This window comes from Mustela erminea, chromosome 2 (genome assembly GCF_009829155.1).
Source record: "Mustela erminea isolate mMusErm1 chromosome 2, mMusErm1.Pri, whole genome shotgun sequence".
Classification (NCBI taxonomy): domain Eukaryota; kingdom Metazoa; phylum Chordata; class Mammalia; order Carnivora; family Mustelidae; genus Mustela; species Mustela erminea.
The window spans coordinates 122,479,072-122,499,734 of NC_045615.1; the positions used below are offsets into that span (position 1 = coordinate 122,479,072).

General features: G+C 34.0%; 1 protein-coding gene across 9 annotated transcripts in view; it reads left to right on the forward strand.

Annotated features, from left to right (window-relative positions):
• PCDH7 (protocadherin 7) overlaps positions 1-20,663 on the forward strand; it is a 415,361-nt gene that overhangs the window by 185,063 nt on the left and 209,635 nt on the right. For 6 of the 9 annotated variants that reach the window (XM_032334043.1, XM_032334047.1, XM_032334050.1 and 3 more), the window contains exon 2: positions 8,538-8,754. The exons of 1 other annotated variant lie outside the window; for it this stretch is intronic. In XM_032334043.1, the coding sequence (XP_032189934.1) occupies positions 8,538-8,754 (217 nt within the window). The remainder of the gene's footprint in view (positions 1-8,537; positions 8,755-20,663) is intronic. 2 more of the 9 variants (XM_032334044.1, XM_032334051.1) reach the window with 1 other exon arrangement.

The following is a 20,663-nucleotide window of genomic DNA, read 5'->3' on the forward strand; positions in this document are numbered from 1 at the left end:
AAAGATAGGTCAAGCAATTGTGTTGGTAATATGGAGGATCTATAATTTGGTTTTAAGGCATAATATCTATTTTTGGAGTTTCAGGGGAAAGAGAAAGTTTGCATGCATTTACTAAGAATGATAGGCTTTGGCTATTCTGTTTCCTGTTAGTTTTCATTATGGGGGAGAAATAGGAGACCCATTTGTATTTTAAGTCTAGAGAACTTCTTGCAGTAAATACTGAAATTCATTATTTTGTTTTCACTCCCCAAATCAGAATATAGTAGGACCCAGGTAGGAATGACATGAGGAGAAGTTACAGCATAAGTAAAATAAATAACACTTTTCCAGTACATAGTGGCTACTGTTTTAATACCAACAATCATTGTTCCTTTGCAGTATTAAGTATTTTGTAATCTACTGGACTAAGAACTACCAAGTATCCTCTGCATTCTTAGTTTTCTGTGGAACAAATAATAATGTCAAACATGAAACTGCATGCAAGTCAAAAGAAATAAATGCAGTTAGTTAACTTCTCTTTCCCCAAATGAGTGTTTTAATTAACTAGCCCAAGTGTTTCAACATGTTTCTTTTTAATACCCTTTCATCTGCTATTGACTTGAAAGAAAGAAAAAACTGTTTGAAGTATGGAAAAATATTGAGATGTGAGCAAAAGAAGATGCCCCTAAAAAGTTTAAAAGACCCGATTAAGGTTTCTTTGAAGGTCCTGCCAGATATATTCCATCTAAAGTGCTATGGAATCCTAGATATGTTTGTCCAGTAGCCACTGACGTCAGTTGAAAATGTTTGCAGATTAATCGAGTACCTGTGCCTTTGCAAGAAAAGACCTCACAGTCTTAGATAGATCCTCTTTAAAAATAAAACGTAGTGTTCCTTATGAATGCTGCAATGTTCTGCTCCATGCCTGCTTCAGTGCTTTATGACTGACAAAGAGAGTCATTAGAAGTCTGTTTGATGGACGTAACTAAGTGAATTGGAAAAAATAAAAAAAAAGCCTTCTCAGCCCATTCAGAAGTAATTGATGTGACTGAGACAGCTGTATGTGAGTTCCAGATAAGGAGACGATTTATGAAGAAGCTATTGAAGCTAAAAAGGAAGGTGCAGATTTAAAGTTCTCCATAAAGTTGTCTGTAAGACACAGAGCAGTATTCAATAAGGAAAGAGATTTAACTTGAAGTTCTTTCCACTAGCATCCATAATGTCCTACCCGCTTGGAAATAAAATCCCCATAAATGTGGTGTCACTAGGTTATAAGAAATGAACTCCAAGGGAAGAGTTTCTGCACTCTTACCCCAATGCTATGTTTTTCCTTTTATTATAAGTAGTGCATATAACAGGATATTCCCAAAGTTCACCTTCATGGTTTTCCCTTTTCTAAAATTGGCCACTGTCTGATCAAAGAAAACCCTAAGTATTTATTGTATGGGTTGTAACCAGGAAGATTTTGCTAATGTAGGCAGAAGGCAAATATTTTTAATTGTGTCTGATTGTGAGACATCATATATGCTTTCATGGTATGATAGTCCTCTTTTTAATCAATCTAATAATTAAGAATGAAAAAAAACAAAAGTTTTATTACTATCATGTATTTGTAAATATGCATGTGATCTCTGTTGTTTTTCTTAGAAACTATCAATGAACTTTCTCATGAAGATTTTTTTTAATAGGTCTCATCTAGTAATGCCATATATATTTGACAGTGATTGTATTCTGAAAACAGAAGAGCACATTAGTTAGTTTCAAAATTAATTTTCTCAAAGTTTCAGGTTATGAAGAGTACATGTGGGGTGCCTGGGTGGCTCAGTGGGTTAAAGCCTCTGCCTTTAGCTCAGGTCATAATCCCAGAGTCCTGGGATGGAACCTTGCATGGGGCTCTCTGCTCAGCAGGGAGCCTGCTTCCCCGCCCACCCCCCCTCACCCCCGCCTGCCTCTCTGCCTACTTGTGATCTCTGTCTGTCAAATAAATAAATAAAATCTTAAAAAAAAAGACTACATGTTCTTATGTCAGTACTTTCAAAAAAGATGTGATTTGATAGGTCTTTAAAACTTAAAAAATTAGTGAATCTGCAAGATAAAATAAAAATGAGACAGTTGTACTTATAGTAAAATTTGACATCAATTTTCTAGATAGCTAAATTCTTTTTTTTTTTTGAACATTGCTTCAATCCTCTCTTTTATGAATGTGAAATGTATTGACTTGACCTCCTTTGAACCCTCTGGATAAGAGCAGGATGAAATCTGGGGTAGTTCATATTTGAAGTAGAAATTGTGATAACATCTCGTGTGACCTGTAAGCCTGTTTGACTGCCTAGATTTAAGTTTACTGTTTGATAATTTGCATTATCAAGTAAGTAGATCAATTTTATAAAGAATAATGAATCAAATGCTCACCACATTTTCCCATCATGAATGCTTTACCCCTTGCAATAATGTCTTTAGGTAACAAGCCTTATTCTATAGCCAAAATATGATCTAACTCCTTTCCTCATCAAGCAGGCTGTATTTCTCCTAATCCTAAATATACTGATGTATCAGTTTTAGCATCTGCTCACATTTTCCAGAAAAGAAAGCATCAAAAATATTAATGAGCAAATGTATTTATTGAATGTTACATTGCAAAACCCACAGCACCTGACTTAAATCCTTATTGCTGTGTTTGTCCTTTCCAGTCTGTGTGATTAATTTTATATGGAAATGGTAACTGCATTCACACATCTCTTACAAGGGGCTCATGAACACTTCTAGTGAATTTGGGAGAGAAGAAAAGAGGCAGCCATTCTGGGTCCACCACAGTAGGCAAATTAGAAGATAGAAGACATCCCCATTAACACTTCTGCCTATTTCCCAAGTGAACCATAGATTTTCAGAATTCAAAGTGAATAAAGTTATACAAGAATGGAGAATGTTTATTCTAAGTCTATAGGAGTTTAAAGCAATGCCAACCTGAATGTACTTCTATCAGCTGAAGCCTGGTATAACAATGAAGATACACTTTATGCCCAGAATTGCATATTATCTGGAGTTACCACTGAATATATTTGTCACAACTTTTAAAATATTTGAAAAGTCCCGTAGTAGGGTGTGTCTTCATTTGCAACTCTTCTCTGTGTCAAAATGGGGACAAAGAATAGCTGATAAATGGCATTCCCAAATAAGTGACTGTAGATATATTCATGCCCAATTGATGATTAGATGCAAATACTTTTTGAAAAATTGGTGTCATTGTATGTACATATTTGTTTTACAAGTAACTTGCATATAGGACAATAAAAGCACTGCACTAATAGTATAACTAGGTTTGAAATTTCATATGAATTTTTAAAATTCCATTTAGAAACTTGGTGACTTAGTGAGCCAGCTTTATATTTAAAAAACAACAACAGCAAAACACAAGCAGACAAGGAAAAAACAAAACAAAACAAAACTTTAAACATAATGGGAAATATCACTCTAGTTACATAGCTGTGGCCTGAGGTATGATACCTTTTATAGTATATGTTTTTGAGGGAGCTTAAGGCTCTTTTTATAAACTATCTCCTCATTTCTCGGAGAATTTAAATTAGTAAGGGGCAAGTATTATTAGCTCCATTTTACAGACCTTGAGCCCAAGGCATAAGAACCAAAGGTCAGCTAACTTGTCTGAGGGCAATAGCGAATCTATAGGGTTGTTTGGAATAAAATTTTCCTTTTTCTATTATTTCTAACATAACATTTTTCACACACACACACACAATGCATGCAATTACCCGACATGTTTTACTGTTTACCTTACCTTTGTACTTTTATTTTTAATTTAATTTTTCTCTTAATTCTTAGTTTACTTACCTTCTCTGATTTCATTCATTACCATTGTACCTTATGTTATGAGGCTTTTTGCTTGTGTCTTCAAATATTTACCTTAAGGCAAATGCTTTCGGTAGCCATGAAGAAAAAGATAAAAATGAGCATAAATAAATAAAACTCTTTACACAAATCTTTTTCTTTTAACTGAAATCCTACTACTATCTTATGTCATGCTTTAAAAATTAGGAGTCTGTTCCTTCTTGCTCCATTTCCTCATGTATTTACAAATTGATCTTTTACTTCCTTTGCTCTAATCTCATAGAATTATTCTTCACAGTTTAGAGATTTTAAGGTAACAATGACCTTCTAATGGATGAATCCTATGAGTATATGGTAGTCATAATCCCTCTCCATGTCTGTGATGAATTTGATCATATAGGATTTTCTTTCTTTCCAAAAATGATCTGCTTCTAATCCTTCCAAGTTTCAAAAGTTATCTGTTTTTCTTATCAACCCCCCCTTTTTTAATCTTTTGCTGCTGCCCCCAAATGTGGAATCTATAACTGATCCCTCAAATATATGTTACCTATCAAAATTATTTTAGAAGTCTCAACCCACAACTCCCTCCTTTGCAATGCCTACCCTAAATCCTAAGCAGGTTTCTTAGCATTTTGTTAGATCAGTTTCATTGGAAACCTAATCATATTCTATATTATCTGTTTTTATATGCCTGTTTGATTTCAGATTTCTTAAATTTGCAGAACCATTGTTGGGACACCCGCAAAACCCTAGGACCCTATAATGAATATAGAACAAACGTAGATACGGTGAAACAATGTCTAAATCCAAACAGCTATATGTTATAATGGTCTTGCTGCCCTTCGCCATTGCTGTTTCTCCAAAGTTCACTGTTTCCTAGCATAATTTCTCTGCCTCCAACATTTCTTCCTCCTACTCTTTTGCACAACACTGTCAAATCATGTCTTCAATCTCATTCATTCAATTAGATCATTCATTTCCTCCCTAGAATCTTTGATTAACACTCCCTCTTGTGTATAACTGTCACCGATTTTCCACTCATAATTTTTGGAATGCTTTTCTTGAAGACCCCTTTATTGCATTACTTATTTACTTTTTGAACACATCCTCACCATTTCAACATGCTAGAAGACTGACACTCTTTCTCATCCTCTTGTGCTTTTTTCTTCTTTTTCTTTTTCTTGAAAAAGACACATTGTCTTTGCAAGACAAGAAACCATTCATCACTCTGGACAGAAAAATAGAAAGCTCAGATAGCTCAGGTGACAGCAAGTTTTCATGTCCATACTTTTGCATCTCAAGATGGAGCCATGGTTCTAGTTACTCTCCAGGGAAACACTATCCATGAGCATTTAAGGGACCACCTGGCTTTTTGGTATAGTTTGTTTGTTTTTGTCTGCTTTCATTTGTAGGGTTTCTCCTTCCTCTTTCTTCAAATAAGTCCCTCTTCGTTACGCAGAGGGACTTTACAAACTACTGATATTCAGTCCCACCCGGAATGCTGATTCATTGGGTCTAAGTTGAAACCGTGTCTTGGCTTTATGTTTTTTCGCAAGTTTTCTGGGCCATTCTAAGGCACATCTAAGTTTAGGAATCCCCACATTAACCACTCCAGAGTATTAATAACAAACAATGATAGCTACATATATAATGCAAATCCATTCTCTCTGTCATGTCACACAGTCAACACAGTACTTTACATTTCTTATTTAGTCAGCGTTTCTAGAGTATATAAATCATGTGAATTATCTATCTTAACTTATACTATAAAACCTATCTTCTCAATAGACCCAATCTGATGATGACTGATGGTATGTAAATACTTGTCTGTCTGCCCATCAATCTGTTTCTCTGGCTCTACCGAACATCTATCTATCTAGTTTGTATCTGATTTACCATTGGAATCAAAGCTTAACCCTTGCACCAATGAGTTTTCCTTCAGAAGTTAGGATTCTACACTGACTTGTTCACATTGCCAAATCAAATACTTTGCCCCAAGAATTTTATCAAAATAGAGCTTGAGATAGTAATATAATGCTGACATTGTATTGTTGAATTCTAATGGAATTATATTAAATGTGGTTAAAAATGATGGGGTCTTTCATGAGCCATTGTGTGATATTCTTTATTTTGGATTTTTATTATGAATTATTTTTGTTTCATCCATTACACGTTATTTTTTAAAAAAGCTTTTCATACAAAATGAAGCATTTATGAATCTAAATATTTGTTATTATATAAATAGATCTTAGCATTTTAAATTTATAATAACTTTTCTTTCATCGTTAAATTTAACATGCAACCTAAAATAATTTGTGAAAATTAATATACAATCAGTATAAGGTAAGAAATGAAGAAAATACACAGATTCATAGAAGTTGTTATACAGTACATGATAGAAAAAATATTATTTTATTTTTGACATTTTTCATTGCAAACATAACCTATCATCTTTGTGCTGTCCTATCACTACTTTTGGTGGAACTAGCGTTTAATCACAGGTTCTGAGTTTACTACCTTCAGCTAAACATCACCCTCTCTTCTATTTTTATATCAAAATGTAACAACATTTCTCATAATTTCTTATTTTTTCCTTTGTCAACTTGTTGACAAATTATGTGTTTCTGTATTCATTTTGATCATTCCTTTTGGGTTAATGAAGACTGATTCTAAAAGATTTGAGAACTATTAAAGTAAAATCGAGAACAGCATTTGATCCTCCTTTCTCCCACTCTCTTCCTTTACGTGTGTATATTAACCCATTGCTGTGTCTTGAAATGATATGTCTGAATAACCAATGGAGTGCTTTCCTAAATTCAGTATTGTCATTTAAAGCTCATTGTTCAGTAGTATTTGCTGAGTGTTTTCTGTATGCAGAGCAATGTGGTTTTGGGAAACTATCAGCAGCCTTGTGTCTTAGATGAGACTGAAGAAATCCAGATAATTTGCTGAGAGCGATAAATAGAAAATAATTAAAAGAAAATATGTGCACATAAGATAAAGCATAACAAATACAAATTAATTTTTATATTTACTTGTATATATGAAACGTCATGCTACTGTAAAGAAATGTGAGAAGTATTAGTTAAATAAGATTACTGTTTCTAGAATTTATTGCCAGTAAATATGGGACCATGTTATATATATACTTTTTGTACTAGAAATATTTCAAAATTGTTTTACTGCAGTTCCAATTCAGTGAAACATTATAAAAAGAGAATGTGCTTTGAATGTTTTTCCCTTACAATAAGATTCAATGGTTTTAAGAGATTTATTTTGAACTAGAATGAATATAGAATTTTATGAAGTTTGTATACTCCAAATAAATACATGAAAGATAAGGTACTGGTTAAGAATGCCAATAATGGACAATATTCCTGGCAAGTCTTCTGAGACAAGATACAAGGAAGATTTGCAGAAGCATGTGTTTTTCTGTAGTAAAACTGATTTTTTTTAATTTGGAGGAAATTCCATAACTCTTCATAACTTTCCCTTTAATAACCAACATGTGTAGATTATCATTAACACTTTAAAAATTATACTGGTCCCAGTTGTGACTAGTAATTTGTACCATTAGTATTGAAGTTATAAAAGTGCAAAAAAGGTTTTTTACCTTTCTCACTATTTTCTGGCAATGTTAGTTTTATGCTTTATGTTAAAAAGAACCAGATGAGTTATATGTTTAAAAATTGCTATTTTCAAATAATGCAAGAATTTTTAATGGATATAACTATTTCCAAGGATAATCTCAGACAGCTATTCCAGAAAATTTTTGTATTGTTTTTTTCCAATTATTATGTATGTAGCATTATCAATGCATGAGATCAGTTTGTTCTCTGAATGAGATGAAAGCTTTCAATTTATTTTGTAGTTACAATAATCTGTAAATTCCACACATAGTAAATCTTCAGTGCAGCTGACTTCAATACCTTAGTAAATTGTGAGATCCAACTGGATAAAAATATGCAACACTTTAAAGATACAATTTAAAGACAGTACATGATGTAGCTTTTTGTTTTTGAACAAACTGTAAACAGTCATAAGCGCATACAATTAAGCTTTTTGGTTTATTTTGTATTCCCTGGTTAAAGAAAGGTTTATCTATTATTTAAATACCACCTTTACAGTTTTTAATATGACTGAAGTAAGAAATATATTCCTGTTTTCTAGCACTGCATCTAAATTCCTATTTATCAGTTGTACCTTAAATAGTTTAATGCATATGTCGAACACTCGTTTTAAAACCATTATATCATATAGACAAAGTTTTTAAAGCTGAAGTTTTAAAAAATGAATTCTTGCAATGATTACTTCAATATTTATTGCCTTCCCAAATCAGTGACACTTGTTTTTATAGAGCCTATTGTGAAAAGCATATTTGAAGTGACGACTACAGAACGGAAGAAGGTTGACTATGTGGGACTAATATAGATTTAAATGTGTGTTTTAGTGAAATTGACATTTTCTTATCTCTGTTTCAGAAGGGGAATTTCTCGTGTTTTTTGTTTGATTTTGTTTTGTTTTTCTCCATAATAAAATCTAAGTTCTAGGCCTTGCCTCAGATAATGCAGTTAACCAAATAGCTTTCAACATCTCTAAGCATTTTGTATTGAATTAGTCGTCAGTAATCCTTGATGTATGCAATGTATGTGTTTTTTGATAAAATCATTTACAATCTTATATTTTAGTGACATTCAGAATCTTTTCTTTTGCAGCCATTTCGTAGAGTGACGTTTTCTGTTGTGAGTCAGCCTCAGGACCCACATCAGGGGTCACTGCAGAGTTGCTATGACAGCGGGCTGGAGGAGTCAGAGACACCAAGCAGTAAGAGTTCATCAGGGCCAAGGCTGGGTGCCCTTCCACTCCCAGAGGACAACTATGAAAGGACCACGCCGGATGGCAGTGTTGGTGAGGCAGAGCATATGGAAAATGGTAGGGGCAAACACAGCATCCACACACATAATCACGCTAGTGAGCCATAATAAGTAAACTTGCAAGGGTCAGTCTAAAACCCAAATAAAATAGCTGACACTAAAACTATTTTATCTAAAAAAATAAATATTTGCTAAAGGACAGAAATGCCAAATAAAGGAACATAACCTTGCAGATAAAATTTACCGAACTTGCACCATCATTTTAAAACAGCCTGTCAGAAATAAACACATTTCCAAATAAATCAGAGTAGTACCTGCTATGAAAAAAAAAAAAACAACTAAATTAATTCATAATACCTAAACAATAGCCATTGAAAAAGGTCTTGTGTTATTGTTTTCTTCTATTCATTTTTGTCATGCAACTATTTCTTCAAATGCAATTGTCCAGCCTTAGTGAAAGGAAATGACAATAAACACACCTTGCTCTTTCTTCTCCTAGGTATTTATTAAAGCATTTGTGAACCTCTCTTTTTGAGTGATAGCTGAAATGGAGTCAAACAAGGAGAACAGTGTTATCTTATTCTCCAGAAATGTGTTGTAAATCCTATAAGAACTCCCTTCTCCTTTAAGTATACATTGTGCTTTTTTTTTCCTTTCATTTTTGTGCAAGGTAAAAAGAAGAAAGCAAATTTTAGTTCTATATGTTCCTATCCTGTTGTGAAATGATTCTCATGAGGACCACATCAATTGGCCTCCTATACACTTTCTTTTAAGTTATAAAGTTAGATTGCAAATAGTATTTATAAATCTTCTCACACTTGTTTATGTTCCCCAAAACAATTAAATGACGTATTTCTTTGGATTTCAGGTTATAAGTAAGTGCCTGAGGAGTAGGCTTGTGTGAAATAATGGAATGGTAAATTTTATATCGATTTTATTATTATTTCAAGTGTAAAAAGAGACTTGGTTATATGTAGGGGAAGGAAGGGGAATCACGCATTTTTATCTCTAGTGAAAACTTGAAATGGATTTGTCTTTCACCATCCCAACCCCCAAGTGAAATAAGACATCCCAACTTTCTGTTATATACCAGTTTCTTTAGTGATGGTATGCTAATAGAGCATATTAATGCAGGAAAAGTCTGATTTTCTTGAAGTTTACCTATGAATATTAAAATCCAGTCTTAGAGAGTAATAGATTATAAATGACCCCAAGTGAAATTATGGCTAAACTAAATCATGTTAAATAATTATTTTTCCACACTGTTATCTGGGTGAAAAGATATGATATCAGGGTCTGATGATTGATATCCCTCTTGATTAATAATCCAGAGTTCAAATGGCATTTTGCCTTATGGCTATAAAGGCATGCTTATCTGTGTGTATGGTGGTGTATGCTTATGTGGATGGGAGCTTGATGTGGTTTTTAAGAATTAAGTTTTTTTAGTATCTCTTTAAATGACTATAAAAATTTTGGTATGAATTGCATTGCTGATGAATATATTTCTAAGGCAAATATGATTGAAATGCTTTGCACAAAAGTACAAATTAAAATACTATAATAATATTAGACACACACACACACACCTAGGAAGGCAGAATTGATCTAAGGACATTCCTATACCTGTGATTACCTTTTGATGATATAATACAGTTTTATTTGTGTTTTAAAAAGTATCTCACAATAAACACCATAATGTACAATAAAGTCTTGAGTTTTGGATGTCAGCTATATTAACAGAAAGGACTTTGTATCATTGTCATTATATGCACCTTTTAATGTTATTTTTCTCTTTTTTGAGTTTAAGTGGATTCAACACCTTTAAAATAAGTAAGAAATGACAAGTAAGAAACATAATTATATATGGTAAACACATATCGGTTACTTTTTAGGAAACATAGATGGAAAACTTAACAGATGAACTTATTAAGAAACTAGAAAGTTGCTGAGAAACATTTGCCAAGTAAGGCTTTTAGTTATTTTTTATAACCATGTTTTTAGTCTTGTTAACAGCAAAGCCTATCATAATAGAACTGATTTTTCTGATTTTGTATGTGACTGACACTTGAAATTCAGTATTATATAATCAGTTGTTATCCGTTAGCTGTGATTCATGTTAGCCCTGCTCTATAGGTAATGACAGAAGGAGATGTGATTCACTTTGGGTGATCCAAATGCAGTAGTTGACATTTGAATAAGTTTTGTTGGGTCCAAGTTTTTAGATTTCTATCTAGCCATAAAGTACAATTGTGTTGCTTGAATTCTGGTAATTTTATCTTCAATATTAATGGATCATTCTGACATAAATAGAATTGGAATTGAAACCTGTCAAGTATTCATTTGTTGCATTTAATTGGAATCCAGGTAATCTGCAGTGTTTTGCTTGGTTAGGTTTTAATCAGGATTTGTATTGGATTTTCCATGAAAATACAATTTTGGATGCTGTCCTAGCTCCTAATTATTATTACCTCAAATATTTTCCTTGAATTTTAACCTATGTGAGCAATGCAGTTAAAGCTGATTTTTTGGAATAACTTCCATTGTAAAGTTTAGAGGATAATTTCCAGTGCAATAATAAAACATTCCAACGTCATGATGCTACCTGGGTATGTGTTAGAACAGCTAATGATAAAAATAAGTTTTCATAGATGTTGGAGTAAGGGAGTAACTAAAAATAACTAAAATAACTAGAAGGAAAATTTAAGTAGAGAGGGAATGAAATACACTTAAGTTCTTCAAAAGCTTTTATTTGCTTCCCATACTTTAGCATAATAAACACAATTTCATAAAGAGGGCCTGTGGATTAATAAGCTTTATAATAAGCTTTATCCGACATTCTAACCCACCTTACTGCCAAATGATGAATGAGGTTTTATTCTCTTATCAGCTTAGGAAAAAGAATACACTGTAAGAATCAACACAATTTCATAAAACCTGAATCTAATAATTAGAATGAGTCCCACTATTTTAATAATTCCAGATCCAGGTATTTACATCCCTGGGTCTCTGAAAAACAGTAATGGAAATGATGTCATTAAAAATATTTCAAGAATTTGTTATGAATTGGACATTAATTCATGAAAAACATCACTAATATATTTTTCTTTGCTCTTCATGAATTATTATCAATACTATGATGATCTCATGTTGATCTTTTGATAAGATTGGGGAAATCAGTTAATTATTATTTGAATAAAATACACTGAATGGGATAGGATATATTATTGGGAGTGGGCAGAGGGAGAAGGAGAGGTAGAATTTTAAGCAGGCTCCATGGTCGGCGTGGAGCCTGATGCAGCCTGATCTCAGAATCCTGAGATCATGACCTGAGCCAAAGGGATAAGATATTAAAATATGGGGTTCATGGTAGAAAGTTGAGTAATGATAAAATATTTGATAATGCAAATATTAAAACAATTGAAACATATTATAATGAGTTCATAATTCAAGTGAAAAACAAATATTGTTTAAAAACATCATCACATTAAGAGCATAAATTGACTATGCAAGAGCTTGCCCTTGTCTACCTCATGCAGTTGTCTTCAGATTTTCTCGTGGAGTGGTATTCAAGGGTTTCTTTAGATCTATTGTTAGTTGACAATTGACCTTTGACTTCATGCCATAGTCTACTTATTCTTCTCAGTTACCCCCTGAATTACCTTTGCAAGTCCAATCTGGCTTTGCTATGTGTACTGTAACCATATACAGTGTTTAAAAACTCAAATAAAGGAAGCACCCCATTTGACCTCCAATCGCAATTTTGCCTTTAGGATTGGGTAGGTCACTTACTCCTTCTGGATCTGCTTCTAATCATCTATAAGGTGGTTAACAGAAATCCAACAATCTGTGATTTTTTTCTTTATATCCAATTTTCCTTAGATGTTTTACTCTCCAAATCAGAAACAGAGCTTTGGGCAGATTTTAAAAAGTTAAATAAGGTAAAAAAAAAAAAAAAAAAAAAAAAAATTGGCCACTCTAAAATGCCTAATTAATTTTATGTCTCTTGGTTTCCTCAGATATTTGAAAGATAATTTTGATTTTTATACACTAATATTTCTGAGCCCCCCAATTCCGTACTTTCTTACTTTTTCAGAAATATATGTTAGGCTTAGTCATTGTTTCATTCATTGTCCTCATTCCACAAGTGTTCAGTATTATTTAAAGCACACTGGTTTTGAGTAGTAAACCATGGTAGAGTTCATCACAAACTCATTTTGTATGTGCCGTGGACTTTTCACATTGCTTTCAGAGATATTAAGGGTTGCTGGAGGGGGCAGGAGTGGGGATAGGATAATTGGGTGATAGACATTAAAGAGGGCATGTGATGTAATGAGCACTGGGTATTATATAAGACTGACGAATCACTGACCTCTACCTCTGAAAACGAATAATACATTATATGTTAATTAATTGAATTTAAATAAAAAACTAAAAGTTAAAAAAAATACATGTGTATGATTGAAATTGGAAATGAAGTACCGTTTTTATATGACCAAAGGTAATGAGAAGGGAGACTAGACTCATAACTTTGTGTGGGATAAAGGGCTCTCTCTCTACCTTTCTCCCACCTACCCAGTTTCCAACAGTCACTTTTAAGATCCTGCCACCTAGTCACTGTTAGTTTGTTTTCAGTTAGATTGAATTAAGTAGGAAGGTTGTGTCTTCCATCTTTCCAAAGATGCTCAAACACTTCTTAATAGCATAAGTTTAATACCTCAAAACAAATGCCCTGCAAATGCACCCCCCTCCCTTTTTTTTTTTTTAAATTTCTGCAGGAAGAGACTCGCATACCCTGGAAAGGATTCATTTGCATGGTTCTGCTTTTCAGTCTGGCACTCTATTGCCAGAGGTGGACTGAATTTTCTACCTTTCCAGAAGTAGAACTTTTCTAGAAGTAGTACTTTTCTACTTCTCTGTGACATGGGTTTGTGCCTCCCAAGTCCACATGCCCCCCTCCCTGACTTCTGGAGGACTTGACTCACTTCTGCTTCTTCATGGTGATTAGAGATAGAGATTACAGAGCTGTCTTCAGCTTTCCAGTAAATGAGCAGCACAGTTTAAAAGAATCCAAAGAAGATACTACCCTAGGGAAGAGACAATGTTGTGGATAGAGTATAGTGGTTTAAAAACGAGACTTTGAAATCTAATATCATTGGTTTGAATCCTGGTTTTTTCTCTTCCTGGCAGTGCAGTTTTCTGACCTCACTTAGCCCCACTTCCTTCAATAATAAACCTTATTATTGTGGAAGCAACTGAATGAGATAATAACACCTAATAATTTATAAATAAATAATGAGTCGTAATAATTCCCCATATTCATTGGTGGTAAAATTATTTACTATTATACAAATAGTAATGATAAATAATATTGATTATTATTAACTTCAGGTAAACTTGACATAACAGAATAGCTTAGTCATGAAAGCATCATGAAAATGTTTTGTCTCACGGTGATTCACAGACCTGTACCCTTGAAACAAATAATACATTATATGTTAATAAAAAATAAATAAGTAAAATGTTTAGTCTCACAAAGATAGCAATTCTAAAATTATTGGTAAGGACCATATTCTCACCTTGGATACCTTTTAGTCAATTTCTCATTTTTGTGGCGCATCAAGGGGTAACACCAAGGAGCAGATATGTTTAAATATATCAAGGATGTGAAATGAAAGAAAAAGAAGATTCTGTCCTCTGGCAAGAGGATGGAATGAACCCTACTCTTTTTGTCCTTTGTCATTCAAGGTGGGGAGAAGCCGTTATTACCTTCCTATACTCTTTTCTCACTTTTTTAAAAAAAAATTTATTTATTTATTTGACAGACAGAGATTACAAGTAGGCAGAGAGGCAGGCAGAGAGAGAGAGGAAGAAGGCTCCCTGCCGAGCAAAGGGCTTGATCCCAGGACCCTGGGATCATGACCTGAGCCCAAGGCAGAGGCTTTAAACCACTGAGCCACCCAGTGGCTCACGCCCCCTCTTTTCTCACTTTCAAATATTGTTACATTTATGCTCAGTGTTGCAGTTGAGTGCATATCCTTCAGATGTGTGTTTCCCTTCGAACCACTGAGAAATAGTCACAGTGACAGGGAAAACAAGCTGAAAAAAAGTGTCCAATTAGTATGCTTACCGAACTCTCAGCCCTTTCTTTTTTAATCTCAGTATTAATAATTAACACTGATAAAATGTGTGGCCATATTATCCTTTTTATTCTAATCTGGTCCTTTAAAACTAGATCATTCTGCTGAACCCTTATGACATTTGAGGATAGAATGAGCTCTCATCAAATCTCAAAGTGACTATAGAGGTCAGTTAGTTTCTTTGTTGCCTCCAGACTCTCGAATCATTTGCTTATCTGAATTTCAGCACACTTGTTAGATAATGCATTCTATGTTTAGCTTCTTCTTTAGTTAGGGTATCCTCTCCATGTTTTTTGCATTCTTTTTTGCCAAAAGACTTATGTACTTCCATTCCTTCTCTGACTTTTTTCTGGATATGTATAACAATTTTGATGTTGCTGAAATATAACAACACTCTTATGCATATTTTGCATAGTAAAGAAACACTAGAACTTGTCTTTTCAGGTGTCGTCAGCCCTCAACCTCAGAGGTTAGTTCATTTAATGAGAAACTGCTTCACTTCAATATTCCTCCTTGAGGAATTGTTAATTCTTCTACTGCAGGGATTTTTTTTTTTTTTTTTTTTTTGAAAAGCATTATCTTCTTAAGTACAGCAGGATGGTATTATTCCTGGCCCTTATTTAATGGGTTAATTATATACTAACATATCTGTGGTTATTCCTTTGATTCAACAAATATGTCTTAAAAATAAAGTATGACCAAGGCTCTCTGAGGAAGTTGAAGTGAATGAGAAACCATCTCTGCTTCAATGGTGCAACTCCTTATGTTGGGGAGATACAACTGTGATTTCAGTAAATTCACTACAGTGTGAAAAGGGGAAAACTCATTAGAAAAGTTCAGAGCAGTGTAAAGAACAGAGAAGGGAGAGGAAAACTCTATAGATGAAATGATTTTAAATACCCTTATTGGAATTTTTACATTATAAACAACGTCTTGGAGTGGAAGAAGGCCTTAAAATGGTATCTGCATTGTACCCCCTTTTCCTACCTACCCATCTTCTACATCATGTAAAAATAATAATTAAATTGGTCTGGAGGTTTTACGTTAAGCCAGGTAAAGTGAAATTATTTGTTTAATTTTTCTAATCAAGTTATTGTTTTTTCTTTTCTTTATCTTCCCTTGCTTGTTCTTGTTGCTAAACATAATTACTTCAAAAACTCTAGAATTTATCAGTGATGAAACTGGCAGCACACACTAAAGCCAGGTTGAAACTACAGAACAGATTAATTTTATGTCTCTCTTCTCTTTCTGCTTATAAACACGGATCATTAATTAAAATATGTATGATTTAAATAAGGTCTTTCAAACTTAATAAGGGCCTGTAAATAATCTTTTTGAAATTATTGTCATTTCTTTTCAGAAGACCAATTATATTACTTAAATTAAGAAGGTGATTAGAGTAGATTACAGAAGATTGGATTAGATTAGTTTTATTTTTGCAAAACTAATGCATATCTTGTGTTGTGGTTGCAAATTGCTTTTGTGATTGCTGTCTTAAGATTCAAGTTAAGTTCATGGGTTTTTTCTTTATGTCACATTCCCTTTCTATCTGAAATATAGACGACAAGAGGTTTGCCTTGTTTTTAAATCTTGTTCCTGGTAAGTTTTTACTTAATTTATGCATGTTGATTTTGTTTTTGTTTTTGTTTTGTTTTGTTTTGACATTACTCTTATTATTTTGCATGCCTTCTCATTACTGTTCAGGAAGTAGAATTATAACTTTATTACAAAATGAGGATATATTTGAAACACATGCAAATTTAAATGCTTCCTTTAAACAGATTTTCAACTGCTAAAATACGACAATCAAAAAAAAACCCACAATTTTTTTATTGGGTGTTCAAATGAAACTGTGGTGAGTGCTATAAAATGTATTGGTAATAAAAGATGGTAGAACAGTAGCCTGCTGTTTAACAACAGTCTATGTGTTCATTTATGTCATAAAATATGTCTTACAATTTTATTTCTGCTCTCAAATGCTCACCATCTATGTTGATAAGGTAATCAGGGGACCCGCATATGATCTGAGCCTGGTAAGCTTCTCTGAGGATGCATTCCTATGAGCCATAGAGTGTAGACTGAATTATGCCCATTGTTTTTATTCAGTATGAGACTGAATTTTACCAGCCCAGCATTTGTAGCAAAAGGTCATAGCAGTCATAACTGAAAATTGTGTACAATGAACAGGGAGTTTGGAATACTCTGAGAATTCATTTAGTTCAGTAACCATTTGCTGAGCATTTACTCTATGCAAATTCCCATGAAGGATCCAAAGGTTAATGCTCTCTGCCTCCTAAGCATTTGAATATCATGGTAGAGAATGACGTGTGTAGACGTAGATATTTAAAAGTAAAGGCAAGGGAACCTCTATGGAAAAGTTAAAAGCTACCACAACCACAAGATGATGAGCTGAGGATATGAAAAACCACAGCCAGGCTTTGAAGAATGGATAAGTAGGGATTTGATAAGAGAAGTATGGGTATAGTTACAAAGAATAGTGAATGATGTCAAAGAGATCAACTTGAGAGGGTGGGGAAACAGTGGTGCTATTTTACCAAGTTGGCAAAAATGGAAAGAATTTCCATTTCCAGGAGAATTAATCTGATTAAGACATGTGGACTTTAAAGTACTTTTGAAAAAAATCAGACAATATCAAGCAGACCATTGAAAATGTCCATCTGAAACTAGAGAGTATACATAAATCATAGAAATATAGCTTTTGGAGTCACTAGCACCCTGGTGATTATGAAATCTTGGGAACAATGAGACCATCAGTGAAGCAGATGCCACTGAGAAAAGATGATACCCAACATGGAATCAAAATACTGAAATATAAAATAATCTTGGAGAAGTAAGTTACAGCGAAGGTGCCTGTGAATGATATTTTTTAAGGCAAAAATAAGCTGTGGCAGGTTGAGGGGATATTTAGAATTAGGAAAGTAGGAATTATCAAACATCCAGTGATACAGAGATGAAGGAAGCAGATACTGGATCTTGCAGACCTTGATAAGAAAAAAGAACTAGAAGACCCAACTGAGAGAGATGATTGTTTTTTGTTTGTTTGTTTGTTTGTTTGTTTTAAGATTTTATTTATTTATTTGACAGAGAAAGAGAGATCACAAGGAGGCAGAGAGGCAGGCAGAGAGAGAGGGCAGGCTCCCTGCTGAGCAGAGAGCCCGATGCAGAGCTCCATCCCAGGACCCTGAGATCATGACCTGAGCCGAAGGCAGAAGCTTAACCCACTGAGCCACCCAGGTGCCCTGAGATGGTTGTTCTTTACATTCTTATCTCCATTGACGCTGTAAGCTATTTGAGGACAGGGTCTTTGCCTTGTTGACCTTAGCATGATATGACTGGAATAATCCCTACACACAGATATCCAAAAAAATTGTTGAATTTAGTTATATGGTCTTACGGCCCAATGCCTCTGATAGGGATTTAGTAGAAGTGAGACTACTGAGAAAACTGAAGACCAGGAAGTATAGTGTCAAAACACACTTGAGAATGTTTTTTCAGATCAAATAAGTCCATTATAATGTCATTATCAAACACAGGGGTATGGTTGTTGCATCCCTTGACACCAATCTTAATGATTTTTTTTTTTAAGGTTATTTATTTAAGAGAGAAAGGAGGGAGGGGCAGAGGGAAAGAATCCCATAGCAGACTCTGTGCCGAGCATGGAGCCCAACATGAGGCTCAATCTCCTAACCCTGAGATCATGACCTGAGCCAAAACCAAGAATTGGATGCTCAACCAACTAAGCCACCCAGGTGCCCCTTAATGAATTTCTAATTATCTTATGCTCTCATTGTTCAGAATTATTGTTTTATTCTTACAAAATTTTCTGAAAGTACTACAGAGTCTGAAATTTCTATGTAACAGGTTGTGTTATATTTCCTTGAGTGATATATCAATTATTCCTTTAAATTAGTTTTTGCCTCTAATATCACTTTTATATTTCACTTTATGTGGGACCATCATTTGTCCATCTCACTGTCTTGAAATTTATATGGTGTCTGACTAATTGTATTTTTGTTGAAATCCCATAATAACATTTTCCTGGTTATCATCAAAACTTTTTATTTTGTAATTACAAGATTCCTGACAGTGTAAGACTGTTATCAGTGATTGGTAATACTGTGCAAATAGATGTGCTTCAAAACAGAAAATAATGAAAAGATAATTTACTTGAGAAATAAATTCAAACAACTTAGTTTAAGGACTCTCCAAATCCAGGCTATTTTATATGTAAACAACACCACAGAAATGTAATGACAAAAATGCTTATCACAGCTAGTACACCATGAAGGGGAAGAAATGTCTCCAAATATGTTATGTGCAAAGAGTTACTAATAATGATTTGTCAGGCAGATGTCACTTTTGATGTTGTTTTTATCTAAGGAAGGTCAACCATCAATGTCACATAAACTTATTCTTTCTCTGTGTTCTTTGTTGCTTAGTAGGAATTATGAATAGGGATTTTATTGATAAAACTTCTCCCTTCCAGTGCAAGATGATCTAAGCAATTGCTGCATAATAATTTCCAAATAAAAATGCAACTCCAGTTTAATCACACATACACTTATTTGGTTTATCAGAAATCTCTAGACATATCCATTTTTTGGCTTGGCATATGCACTCTCCGTTGTCCTGAAGCTTTGAATAGAGAGTATTGGAATGTAGGGTGTGCCAAGAAAAGACTATCTGTCTGGTTGCCAGATGGACTCTAGGAGCTACCTGGCAATTTTTTCCTCCTTAATCTAAGAATCAAAATTTTATCAGTGCACAGAATTATATAGAGCTGAGACCAATTTTCAACAATATTACAAGACCCTGATTTCAAAGTTGAGCATCCGTTTATCAAATTTTGAGCAGGAGAATATCCCATTCAAAAATAGGGATATTCCTGCTTCTTCTCTCAGAAGGTATTCTTTATCTCTAAAGAGATCCAAGGCAAATCAGCATATCTCTTTAAAAGATTGCCCGGTGAGGGTGCAATCAGAAGAGGGAGGGGCTTCATCCAGACCCATGGAGACCGGATGAAGCCTGCTGAAACACATCTACCACTGAATGGATCATGTCCTGAGAAATAGATTGCTTTGGCTCCCTAGATTCAGGGCATCTTTTAGGACTGGGCACCAACTGAGATCCTGGGTCCCTAACTTGTGTTTGTTGTTTTTTTTCCCTCTAAGTTCATCTCTTAAGGATTTTCATATTTTTCTTAAAATATGTAAATCACTTTTTCATTATCAGCTTTAAGCATGTTTATATAGCCAGACTTCATTCTTCTCCTTGCTTCTAGTTCATTCTCTAACGTGTCTTTGCATGATCTAAACATTCAGCCAGTTTTTCATCAGATCTATTGTTTACCTCAGCAGTTAACTTGCTGTTCCTCTCCAGTGGGTGACACCTGACACTTAAAACTGTGTATCAAAAACATCTCCCGGAGTGATACGTAATTTTCAACATTGGTATTTCTAAACTCATAATTTCTCAGATGATTCTTACCTAAAATAAATTCAATTTTCAATTATACAAATACTTCGAGGAAATCGAGTTTTAGGGACTAGTGCTTTTCTCCCTGTACTTTAGTCGGCACAATGTTAACCATACATCATCTTTAAACAGGTGATTGAAAGCAACGTGTTCACACAGAACCATATTTTATCAGAGTTCTTCGCCTTGAGCTTCCTCCCCTTCATTCAGTGTGATCAATTGTGTTCAGCCTTCACTAGTTCTTTCAGAATTCAATTCTGAGAGGCACTTCTAGTCTCCTGGACAACATTGGTTCATCTCTTTCTCCCAGAATAATGAGGTTCTAAAATCTAAT